The sequence below is a fragment of the Alexandromys fortis genome, unplaced genomic scaffold (assembly GCF_014885135.2).
Source record: "Alexandromys fortis isolate MF-2015 unplaced genomic scaffold, M_Fortis_MF-2015_v1.1 scaffold_80, whole genome shotgun sequence".
NCBI classification, from domain to species: Eukaryota; Metazoa; Chordata; class Mammalia; order Rodentia; family Cricetidae; genus Alexandromys; species Alexandromys fortis.
This window is the reverse complement of record NW_026068174.1, coordinates 5241132-5253740: the sequence shown is the minus strand read 5'-3', so window position 1 is coordinate 5253740 and position 12609 is coordinate 5241132. Positions and strand designations below refer to the sequence as shown.

The 12609-nt window shown below is 53.0% G+C and overlaps 1 protein-coding gene across 9 annotated transcripts in view; it reads left to right on the top strand.

Annotated features, from left to right (window-relative positions):
- The window catches only part of Myo18a (myosin XVIIIA), a 100810-nt gene that overhangs the window by 37840 nt on the left and 50361 nt on the right, over positions 1 to 12609 (top strand). Inside the window, exon 1 of one of the 9 annotated variants that reach the window (XM_050128575.1) lies at positions 740 to 761. The exons of the other annotated variants lie outside the window; for them this stretch is intronic. Coding sequence (XP_049984532.1) covers positions 756 to 761 — 6 coding nt within the window. The 5' untranslated portion in view covers positions 740 to 755. Of the gene's footprint in view, positions 1 to 739; positions 762 to 12609 lie in introns of those variants that run through there. 9 annotated transcript variants of the gene reach the window in all.

Genomic DNA, 12609 nt, shown 5'->3' with positions numbered 1-12609 from the left:
AGAGAGAGAGAGAGAGAGAGAGAGAGAGAGAGAGAGAGAGAGAGAGAGAGAGAGCAATTGATTCTCTCTCTTCTCATCTCTCATTATGAGGCGGTATCAGGAGGCCTCAGCCTGATATCTGGTTCTCTGCCGTGGACCTTACAGAGCTGCTGCGTGGCCGCTGCCTGGACCTAGTTGAGATCAGCCTCATGTCACGTTGGATGCAGGGTTAGTGTCTCCATACACTAATTAGACAGCATAGTTAGGTGTATGACTGAAGTGTTCTCAAGTCCACTGCGCTGTGATGGCCTTCATGCCTGCTAGTATGTGTGATTTGAGAGAGCCTGCTCGTGCTAGTCTCAGCCTTGGCCTGTGGGGCCGGGGGCTGCAGGTCTCAAATTCCTCTGCTATTTTTAGGGGCCGTATCAGCCCAGCTGTCCAGGAGCCTGAGTGTGTGTCAGAAGGAAAGTGCCACCCTTTCTGTCTTCGGTCCCTAACCCCAGGACACTGACTGTCTCATCCCATACCCTTATTTGAATAGCCCCCTTTCCCCTCCACCTAGACCCCATTGCTCTCTGGCTGTGGGCATACCTGGTACCTGCAGTCCTCCAGCCTCTGCTGTCTCCACAGCCCTGGCAGGGTTGGGCAGCTGCAGCGGGAGGGGCCTGGGAGAGGGAGGGGACCAGGGGCGGGGCTGCAGCCTGTGCTATTTTGAGCAGCTAACGGGAGCAGCAGAGAGAGGAGACTCCTTGCTCTGGGCTGCTCCAGGCCAGGCCATGCGGGTGAGTGTCCTTCTGACCCCCAGCCCCGGAAATGTCCTGGGATCCCCATAGTGTTTCCTCATTTAGAAAAGGAAGATGTCTTGTTATTTCCCCAGATGTGGTAGTAGATGGCGAGGAAGGGGTGGCGCCGCCCTGGGGCTCCTCTCTCAGTTACTCGGCTGAAGGGGTAGTACACAGCTCCAGCTGCCTCAAAACCTCTAAGAGGCAAGCCACATATCTTGCCTGACTCACGATCTGGGGAGCGTTGGTGGGGAATCGTCTTCTAAACCTCAGTTTCCTGGGGCTGATCCGCCACCCCGCAGACGAGGCATGTCTTGCCCACAGTAATGATTGCTATGGAGGCTTTTATTCTTCCAAAGCCCGAGCCCAAGCATCTCTTTGGAGACTTTGGTCCTGCTTTGGGCTGGTATTGTTACCCCTTCTCCCCTCTTACTCTAGACAGAAAAAGGCGCTTGACAGGGGATGGTCCTTGAAGTTGGCTGGAGTCTTCTTGCTATCTTCAGGAAGAGCCCAGCATGGCCTCTTCTGTTCCCGTACCCGGGATACTTAGAAGGGACACATGTGGCATCTCAGGGATGTCTTGTCTGTGAGCCTCTTTTTATTTTAATTTAAAGAAACCTTTTTATTTTCAGTTTTGTGTGTTTGTGTGTATATGTGTCTATGTGCACGTGCGCATGCGCGCCCGGCGTGTGTTCAGAGGTCAGAGGACAACTTGTGCAAGTTAGTTCTGTGCCTCCACCATATGAATTCTGTGGACCAAACTCAGATCCTCAGGCTTGGCATCAAGTGTCTCTACCTACTGAGCCATCCTCCCTGCACATGGCTCTCTTTTAGCAGAGATTATTCCAGAGAAGTAAGTTCCTTAAAAAAGCAAGTGAGGAGAGACATAGCTGCCTCCCAGGCCACCCTGCCCTCTTCCCTCCCCTCTATTCCCCCAGTCACTAAGGGTAAGGTTTTCAATTGAGTCAGCAGTTGGCAGAGTGTGGGCTGGCCTAGTGTGGAGGTGTAGCAGGAGCCTGAGATGTGCCCATAGTGTTTGTATCTCTCCATTCCCAAGGAATTGCCCTGTCCTGGCTCCCAAACTGGCACCGTTGTAGAGGTGTGTGTGGTCAGAGCAGGGTGGTGCCTGAGAGAGCTCTTCACTCTGTGAGCGGGCTGCTTCCTGCTCTGTTCTGGCCTACTCCCCACCCCCTCCTGATACCCAGGCCACCAGTACCTTGACTGTCACAGATTCAGGGCCATGGGAAATGATGTTAGCAGGATGGCAGAGTGCCCTGCAGAGAAGCCTTGAGTGTCCGCAGGGAGGGGAGGCCTCCAGCAGGCCTGTCTGTCTGTCAGAGGAAGCCCTGGCCCTTCTGCAACTGCAGGAAGCCATCCCAGCGCACCTGCTTCCTCCCGGCTGGTGGGCAGTGGCCCAGGGTTCTCTGCTGCTTTCTCTTCCGCCCTGCAGTGGGGGAGGGCTCTGGCTAGAGCTGACCCTGAGGGCTAGCTCCTTTTCCTTTCTTCCTCTGGCTGACTGACAGTGTGGCCTTCAGGCCCTTCCCTGCAGTTCCCCTCCACTAAAGAAGCTCTTTGAAGAGAGTACTCAGGTCATGAGTGGAGAGCCAGGTCTTCGATGGAAACCACTGCTTCCTACCCAAGCTGTTGCTGCTGATGTGGACAGCCCATGATGGGGAGGTTTAGGGGAAGGCTGGCCACTTTTCCTTAAAGTAAGCCCTAAAGGCTTGGTAAAGGACAGATCTGAGTGTGAGGCCCTGGGAAAGTCACATGATCCTCTGGGGCTCCTTTTGCTTATTTGTAAAACAAAACTCATGTCTGCTTCAAAGGGATGTTGTGAGCCTCAAATGGGACAATGTTTGTTGGGGCAACACAGTGCCTAGCGCCAAGAAGATGCTCAGTAAAGATGTGCTGTCGGGGCTGGGTGCGTTGCTCAGTGGCAGACTGGTTGTCCAGCGTGTGTGAGGCCTGGTGCTGATTCCCCAGCACTGCAAACAGGACGTTCCTGCTGCTGTTATTATTTCTTTCCTTCTCCTTCATTCCTTTCTCCACCCCTATTGCTTAGTTAGGTGGTGCTCACTTGAGATTGTCCAGGAGAGTCTCCTGAGATCTGCCTTTTGTGCCTCAGAATGGGATGAAGAGAGAGGAGATGGTTCTGGGCTTCCTTGAGAAGGAAGAGCACAGGGGGACAGGCTGGGGGACTTATCTTGGCTACTGATGTTTTGGTTCCTTCTAGACACAGTCTCTCTTTGGGAGTTACTTGATGCTCTTGGGGCTTGGATGCCTGGCTTAGACACATAGGCCTTAACATATCTGCCCGGACTGGGCATTCCTGGACTGAGGGGCTACCCAGTGGATAGGATTATTCTTAGGGTCTTTGAGCTCCCCTTTTCTTTCCTTCTTAATTTCTTTCTTTCTTTTTATTTAAGATTTATTTATTTTTATGTGTATGTTTTGCCCACACATATATCTGTGTCAGATCCCCTGGAACTGGAGTCATAGACAGTTGTGAGCTGCCATGTATGTGGGTGCTGGGAACTGTGGTACTATGGGAGAGTGGTGGGTGCTGGGAACTGTGGTATTATGGGAGAGTGGTGGGTGCTGGGAACTGTGGTATTATGGGAGAGTGGTGGGTGCTGGGAACTGTGGTATTATGGGAGAGTGGTGGGTGCTGGGAACTGTGGTATTATGGGAGAGTGGTGGGTGCTGGGAACTGTGGTACTATGGGAGAGTGGTGGGTGCTGGGAACTGTGGTACTATGGGAGAGTGGTGGGTGCTGGGAACTGTGGTACTATGGGAGAGTGGTGGGTGCTGGGAACTGTGGTACTATGGGAGAGTGGTGGGTGCTGGCACGGGGGAGAGTAAAACCCAGCCTCGACTCCCTGAATGACAGGCGCCTTTGAGGCTGAGGGTAGACAGACTCTCAGCAGATTTCTCCCCTTTGAGAACAAATGCCTCTAGCTTTTTTTTTTTCTTTTTTTATTGACTATTTAGCCATCCTTACAATAAAAACAAGCAGTAAGTAACAAACGCACAGCAAAATAAACAGCAGGTGCGTCCATTGTGTCTAATTCACGCCATTCCCAAAATTATCATGATCACCCATTTGCATGCTATTTATGTTCTGGTTCCCTTTGATTGATGTCATTTTGTGTGGAATTTTCCATATGGTTTCATTGTCCACATCTTTGTCGGTTTAAATGGCAGCACAGCCATGTGTTGGGCTGAAGCCATCGTTTTCCCAACCGTCTCTGATTCTAGTCCCGTGGGTTGTTTGCAGTTTGAAGTTGTTTTGTGGAGCGCATCTATGAAAAAATGCTTGCATGAGCTTGTGGGGTCTCTTTGTCTCTTGGAGTCAGCTCGTTGGACATACATTCCTGCAGATGGGCTGGCTGGACCAGAAGATGGTGCATTTCAGCCAGGCTCCGCCTTTCTCAGCTGGGCCCCAGGCATGGAGTTTGCTCTCTATTCATGGTTGCTAAGTTGGGAATACACCTCTCCTGTTTGTGGCACGCCTCTGAGAATCAGCATGGACAAGCCTTATTCTCTGTGGTCTATATGCGGGAAAGAGCTTTGGGCCAAAACCCTGCCCCCACCCGTCTCCAGTATCTTCATGTGACAAACACTTGTGTCTAATGGTGTGAAGGGTAAGAGAGAGTACTGCTAGGAGGGAATCCTCGTGAGAGAATGACATAGTTACCAAGACCCCTCCTGGCTGGGGACCTCTCGGCAACTCCCCCTTTCCCTCCCCCGTAAAGTGGGCTGCTGCCAGGAGAGAGAGGGATGAAGTGCCTGGCCTGGCCTGGCTCAGAACGCTCAGCAGTGGCGGTTTCCTTCCCTTTCTTCCAAGGGAAGAGGTCAGAAATGACACAGAGAGAGAGGTGGCCAGGGCCTCAGAAGGCGATGGGGACATACTGGAGTCTCCCTTTTACAAGTTCAGAAACTCGGTTTGCAGGGCCCACGTGGTTGAAGGAGGCAGGAACTGACTCTGCCAGCCGTCCTCTGATCACACGCGTGTGCACACACTCTCACATACACACATACATAAACAAAGAAACAAGGTTGAGGCATGATTGAGAAAGACATTCTGATATCAACCCCTGGCCTCCATACTTTTCTGTGTGGGTGAGTGCACACCCGTGAATAGATGGATGGAAGAAGGGAATGATGAGTGGACGGGTAAATGAGGGAGCTGATGGTAAATACCTCGTATAGGGCCCATCTTGGTGTGGGCATTCCACATTCAGTAATCGGTGTGAGAAATTGCTGAAATTCCTGGAGCAGAAATGTGTCTGAGCAAGAGTCCTTTGCTCTGGGTACCCCTTTCTCCACAGCAAGTCCTTAGTTCTAGGAGAAATATGTTTTTGTATCTGGGGTGACTGTTACAGAGGCAATGCCACCAGCTCTGTTCTCTATTGGGTGAAGATAGATTGCTTCTGGGCCCGAGCTGTGGTAAGGAAGAGAGGAGAGATTTGGAAGGTTCTTTCCCAAGGCATGGAAGCGACAGTGTCCTTTGGGGATCCCTACCTGCTGTCAGCGTGAGGCTCCCTGGAGCAGCTGGAGCAGAGGGAGGAGCCAGATGTCCTTCTGGGTCAGATGGGATCTCCCTAAACAATAGGAAAACTTGGCTGTGAGTTCAAAGAGCAAATGAGTTAATTAAATAAATTTAAAGCTGGCAGCATATTGGCTGGACAGTAAGACAGAAGTCACCAGAACCAGTTAAAAATGGTGGAGAGGGCTGGGCGGTGGTGGTGCACACCTTTAGTCCTAGCACTCGGAGAGAAGAGGCGGGCAGATCTGTGAGTTCCAGGCTAGCCTGATCTATATAGTGAGTTTCAGGACAGCCCTGGCTACACAGAGAAACCCTCTCTTAAAAAACAAAACAAAAACTGTAAGGACTAGGGCATAGCTCCTAGGTGGAGCCTTTGCTTAGTACGTGTGAGGCCCTAGCTTTCATCCTTACTTAGCATTTCCAAACAAAACCAATTTCTATTTATTCATCACTGTCAATTATAGGAATAAGCAAGATCTCCAGTTCCATTGACTCGAAGTGATTCTTTAGTGACACATCTCCTGGGCAAGGGCACACTCTGGTGTCGAGGGTCAGGAGGAACAGCAAATGGGAGAGTTTTGCCACCCTATACACCTCTCTTTTCTGGAAGGTTTCTGCCTCCTGGAGAATCAAGGGCCTGGGCAGCTCTCCACCCGCCAACCCCTACAGTGCTGGATGTGGGAATGACTTTATCCGTTGTCTAGACCAGTCTGGCCCCTGCTTCTCCAGCAGGCCCAGTGAGGTGAAGAAGCTTTATCTGAGGATGCATAGCTCCCCAATCTAGATGTTCTCACCCTGACCCCGTCTAGATGTTCTCTGCCCTGTACACAGTCTAGACTTTCTCGCCCTGAACACAGTCTAGACGTTTTCACCGTGTACCCAGTCTAGACGTTCTCGCCCTGTACCCCTTCTAGACGTTCTCGCCCTGTACCCCTTCTAGACGTTCTCGCCCTGTACACAGTCTAGACGTTCTCTGCCCTGTACCCACCTTGCTTTTCTTTTCTTCCAGCAGTTCATTCCTCATGCTGAAGAGTGTGACCTGGGTTTGTGATCTTCCTTCCTTCCATCTTCCTTTCCTCTTGTCACCTACAGCATTTGTCCCAGCGGGTCCTGACCCTTAGGAAGACTCGGAGTCCCTGAGAGACCCTGCCCCTATTTCTTCTCTGACTCAGGGTGCAGGCTGCCTTCAGCACTATGGCCTTTTCATCACGATTTGCCTTTTGGGAGCAAAAGGGAAGTTGAGTTTCAAAATCTTGGTTCTCTAATGTGCTTGGCATGGTGAAGCTAGCAATGGATTGGAGCATGTGTGTGCATTTGGGGGCACAGTGGCTTTTGGGAGCCCTTTTCTGTCTGGATGAGCCCCTGTGCTGAGTCACTTTCCTCCCTGCGCTCCACCTCTGTAAGCTGAGCTGCCTTTTGTGCCACCGCTCCACACCCTACTACAGCCTGTGGCTCAGACTCAGCCCTGGGACTGTGGGGTTCTGGGAAAGGCTCGGCCTTGATGCCTTGGGAACTCAGATTCCCCGAGTCTGGGGGCTGAGGTGGGCAGAAGAAGAAAGGAGCTGAGAGTGGGGGCACCAGGCCAATTGGCATCTGGGTCCGGAGAGTAATTCAAGCTGTGGCAGCCTTGGGCATGCCTTTGTGCATATGCACAGTCTCTGGCTGGACAATGACCTACAGCAGCCAGAACCTTGGGGGAGGGGCGTGAGTCAGCCTGAGGCTAAATCTAGAGCTGAGCTCAGACCTGAGCCCAGTGTCCCAGACACTTTGGTGGGCAACCAAGGTTCCCAATGCCTCCCCTTGGACAACCGTTTGGGACCCCAAACACAAGCTACTGGAGAAAGGACAGGTTTGGAGCTGGTGAGGGTTTCAGAGTGAACTTAGAATCTGGGTCATATCTGAAACCAAGCTAACAGCACTGTGCGCACTAATGGAAGTGTCTGTGTGGTTTGGGAATACTTGCTATCCTCTAACCTGTGTGCCTGGGGGCTAATGCATGGTGATTTCTGTGGGGAGGGGTGAGGAGGGCAGCAGGTGCTGACCTAGCTACCCTGCATATATCCTCTTTACCCAGCCCTTCCCTTCCCCTTCTCTGCACAGACCCGTTTCTGAAGTAGAAAGGTTATTTTTTCTGTGAGTTTTTGCCAGCCTCCCTCTGTCCATGTCAGGGAGAGCTAAGTGAACTCTGGACCCATTGAATATGCTTCGTGGACAAGATGCAGCTTCAGTACCGCAGTGGCCATCATGCTGGACAGTGTCCAGGCACTGCTAATTGGAGCTCAAAATTGACCACGGACCCTGGTTGAAAATGGACAGCCTCACTTTGCTATTGGATAATTGATTCTGGATGTTGCTAAGGTCGCCTGTCTCCCCTACTGTGCTGGGAAAGCAAGGCAGGCTGAGGGTGCTGTGGGCTTAGGGACAGAGCTGCCTGGGGAAAGAAGGACCACTAAATTTCCTGGGTCTGCCTGGGCTTTAGGAGGGAGAGATGCTGAGAAGATCTAGAAGGGCAGGCTCTTCTGACAGTGGGGCCTGCACCTTGGAGTCCATTCTCAGCCAGTCTCTGAACAGGAGGAACCTTGAAAGCATCTACATAGCGACATCCTCAGTCTTTCCCCAGACAGCTATGGCCTGCTGTTTCCCCTGACTGCACCTTTTGTCTGACTCAGGCTACCCGCTCCTGCTGTAGCACAAACCCTGACCCTAGTCAGGCATGTCTCTTTCCCCCATACCTCACCTGATCTTGGGGTTCCTTCCTCCATCTGCATGGCTGGCAATTTTGTGACCCCCCAAGCCATGATATGGACTTCTGACAGCCCCAGTGGGCTGGCCACTGAGCCCCCCAGCATCCTTAGCTTTTACTTCCATGAAGACTCTTAGTTCTTAAAACACTGTCTCTGCACGGTTTCAGTCATAAGTAAAAGCTATGCCTTCCTCAGACACCCCCCCCCCCAGCCCGGCACTGCTCTGCTTCTCAGGGAAAGACCCCTCCATCTTTTCGTCCTAGACTTGAGTAGCAGGTCTCCCAACTTGAACCTGCCAGTGACTTCTCTGTCTGCTCCCTTAGGTTAAGGAGGAGGACAAATCTCTGGCAAAACCTGGCCCTCCTGGCAAAGAGGAAGGGGCCGTAAGTGCTTCCCTGAGATGTGTGTGTGTGTGTGTGTGTGTATGCATGTTTGTGCACATGTACATGAGTATGGGTGTGTGCACATGTCTCTGATGGGTTGGCTTCATCCCTTCCATTGTTGCTGGTGTGGTTAGAGGGAATTATCAGTAATGGGGTACAAAGTGCAATGTGTGTGTGTGTGACTCTACTCCGGGTGTATGGAGTGGGGGGTAAGCCATGGTGCTTCGGGGCCCACCCCTCTGTCTTCCCTCCGGCTCCCTTTAGTTGCCTTCCTTCAGCTTTGGTTTCTTGGACCCTCTGGGCAGGTGGGATTAGGTGGGTAAACTCTCAGGTCAGTGAGCACTGACAAAATGAGAGCTCAGCTGTTGGGACTCTCAGCCTGCACGGGGTGGCCCGAGACAAGGGCACAGAGGGATTCTCTGCAGCTGCCACTGCCGCTGCCGCTTCCACTCCACCCCACCCCTCAGCTCTCTCAAGCACATCCCGGAGGCTGCCCACAGCTGCCCAATGTCCCCAGCCCCCTACCACCTTGAGACAGAGGCCTTGAAGAAAGCTGGACCCATACAGGGTGAGGGGAACACATCTTCTGAGCAGTAGTCCAGATGTGTCCAAGAGAGGATGCAGTCATTGCCAGGGTGGGCAAACTGGAGCACGAATGCTTCCTCGCCCCAAATGATAGCTGTCCTGGCTGCCCCTACTTCCTGGGATGATTTGATTAGCCAGGCATGTGGCTTCCTTTGGCCCTGTAAACTGTCCTGGAGGGCCAAGGCTAACCTGTGGTTTCAGATATGTGAGGAAGATTCTTTTTTTCTTTTTCAAAAATAGCACGTAAAGTACTTAGGGGAGCGTCTAGCAGGCAAAATACTATGTATGTGTTAGCAATTACGGTCATGACGTCATCTTCACTGAGGGGAGAGGAGGGAAGCCAGGAGTCGGAAGGGAGAAAGACCTGGCAGTTGGTGCCATGGCCAGCTCCACAGTACCCTGACATGCCCCAGAATACTCTTGGCCTACAAAGCTTCAGAAGAGCCACAGTCCAGCCCCCCTCCTTCACCGCTGCAGCAGAACCTCCCTAGAGCAGAGGCCTGGGCTAAGGCCTCTGACTCAGCTGTGCTAGGCAGTGAGGTGCCCTCGGCATGTGGTCGGTCTGTCATCTGTGAGCCTGTAGCCAGGCATGGCAGCTAGATCGTCACAGCAGTGTGATCTAAAAATCATAGCCGCTGGGGGATCGAGACCTGAGCTACGGCTTGGTGAGTAGCACGTCACTGGTCGGCCCTGAAGTGACCTGAATCCTCCCCAGGCAGTGTGGCTAGCCTTGCAGGAAACTCTGCCCTGCCATTAGCCATTATGGCCTTCCCAGTGGCCACCTCAGCCAGTTCCTGGCAGAGTGTCAGGGAGGGGGTGGAACCCCCACATGGAGAGTGCCAACTTATACCAGGCAACTCCTGGGTGCCCAGAGTCTGGGTAGCGCCCAGCTACTCAGCTACCCAGCAGAGCCAGGACCCTGCTCTGCAGGGAGTACAGCTGTGGCTACTGGGGTACTTAACCCTTTGTGGGCCGGAGTTGCCTCCCCTTCCCCCCATCATTTCCACATATGCCCTCTGGGAAGTAGGACTAAACCCGTGGGAAGTTTGCAGGAGGGAACACCACCAGCACTGGGGTCTCTGCATCGGGTAAAGGTGACTGTGACTGGCCATAGAACAGAGGATCTGGGTTTAGGGAGAAGCTTGGCTCAAGAGGGGTATCTTGTCAGTTTCTTTCCTCAGGCTAGTCAGGCTGTGTTCTGACTGTCTAGAGAACTGAGTGATGAAGAAATAGGGATGCCACCGCAGGAAACTGGTAGAGACAGGCCTGAGACTTTGATCTCCTCACTTCAGTCCTGCTGAGTGTTAGCTGTGACCCTGACATAAAGACTTAATTCTAGGGTGCTGCTGGGCTCTGGGGCCCTTTGTGTTGGTGTCTCCAGTTCCCTCCACGACTTCTGGGGGTGGGCAGTGGGATGATTTTCTATGTACTCGTTCTGTCTGCATGTCTAGACTCTAGAAGGTGGAGAGATTGGGGAGGGGAGCTTTTGGATCTGTGTGTTGTTCCGTGCGTGAATGAAGCTCTGTCTTAAGGCCTGAGGCTGCACCCCTTGTGTCCTGTGTACATGAGCTGGGTAGGGATGTGGGTTGCTATTCATGTCTACTTGTGTTTATGTGACTCTAGCTAGAGAACAGCACTAAGGACAGCAGTGGTCCACCTAGAAGTCCCCAGCCTACCACCAGCCCACCACCCTCAGAGACTTCCCAGAGAGCAAAGAGCCCAGAAGCCACGCTCGCTATGAATGGCCTGGGGGCTGCCTCAGCTGAAGGCCCAAATGAAGAGGCCCAAGGTCTGTCCCGGAACCGGGTGGCCAATGCAGTGAGGAAGGTGGTGGGCAAGGTGCTGCCTGGTGAGGAGCCTGGCAATGCCAAGGAGCCTCCAGGCCGAGGAGCCAAGTCCCCTGAGCACCCACCACGAGGCAAGAAGGGAGAAAAGGCAGCCTCTAGCCCCAAGCCCCCGCCACCACCACCGCCTCCTCCTGCTCCACCAAAGCCTGAAACAAAGAAGGAGGCTGTCAAGGACGAGCTGTCCGTGGGCCTGCGCAGTCTGATGTCTCGGGGCCGAGGCAAGGACCACAAGTCCCGCAGCAAGCAGCCTCCTGGGAGAGGAGAGAAGGCCCCCAGCCAGGAGCCAGGCTCCTCTGGAAAGCCAGGCTCCCCAGATGTGGTGGATGCTCCAAAGAAAGCAGGATCCCCAGCCAAGCCTGAAACCCCAAATAAGCAGTCCTCCCCAGCCCCAGCACAAGGGCTGTCTGACCCAAATTCTGCTGACCTGAAGTCGAACCACTCTGGAGAGCAGCAGGCCAACTTGCCAGACTCCGGTGTGCGGCAGGAGGTACCCGAGTGTGCCACTAACCTCCCATGTCCCTCACCACCCTTGCTTGAAGGCTAAGCACCCTCATGGTGGCTTCCTCCAGCCGAAGGAGCCTCACGTGATCCAGGCCGGCCCAGGGTTATGTGCTGACCCAGGGGTTGCTTGATTTTCATTAACCCTGTGCTAGAATGGGCTCTGGCCTGGGCTCTGGCCTGGTGCTGACGAGAACTGCTAACCAGCATGCTGCAGGCCTCCCCGTGAGACTGGAGACCTGGTCTCTAACTATACAAGGCCAGCTTAAGGCACCACATCTAAAGCTAAAGATGAGAACTTGGGCAGATGAGTGCAGGGTGGAAGCAGTGTTCTTAAGTCAGGTGGCCCAGGCTCACACCCGCAGCCACACTCGTGGGAGACTTCAGCCAGGTCCACCGCTAGGAGCCTCTCTGTCAAGTGGGGAGTTATAATGTAGGCCCTTATTCCTTCTGTGAAGCCTTAAGTACTGGGAATTAGTCACTTTTATATTTTGAAATGTCTTATGGTATACATATTTTCCAAAGCAAACCCATGAGTAGTCTCACAGTAGGAGGATAAAAGATCAACAGGTTTTGCCACCAAAATAATTAAGAGAAAAAAAACTTTTGTTTGGGGGCCTCTTTGGATTTTTGAATTACAAACAAGTGTGATACTTGCTTTGGAGGGTGGCTGTCTGATTAAATATGTCATAGGTTATATGCCAAACCTGCTCCCTGGCACCAGGTGCCCACAGGAGGTAGGGCTGACAGGGAGACTGACGATGCTTCTTTGTGCCGTCACTGCCTTCTTCAGATCTGGCCACGGGACTCTTGGGATGCCCCGTGCCTGGGTGGCAGGTAGGTAGAGTGAACCCCTTTGTATCTGCACTACCCCATCGTCACCAGCCTTAGCTGGGCTGGCACTAAAAACTGTTCTTTTCAAGCTCCTTGGCCTTGTGGGTCCTGCTGAGGTCTCACAGGACGTGTTGAGAGAAAGACATGCGCTTTCTCGGTTTCTAGTAGCTCGAAGGAGAGGTATGAAGTTGATGCCAGGGCACAGCCTCGGGGACCTTGAGGCACTCACTGACTGTTTCCCCTGGGAGCCATCTTTCCTGGAAGTGGCCTTGCCCCCTTTCCTTCTGGGTATTGCCAAATGTAGAGGAAAGCCAGCTGCCACACCTCCCCATCCTCCTGGCCTGCTCTGTCGGGGCAGAGTGTTCCTGGCCCCTAGGAAAGAGTTGGCAGGGACTTTCTGGTCTGATG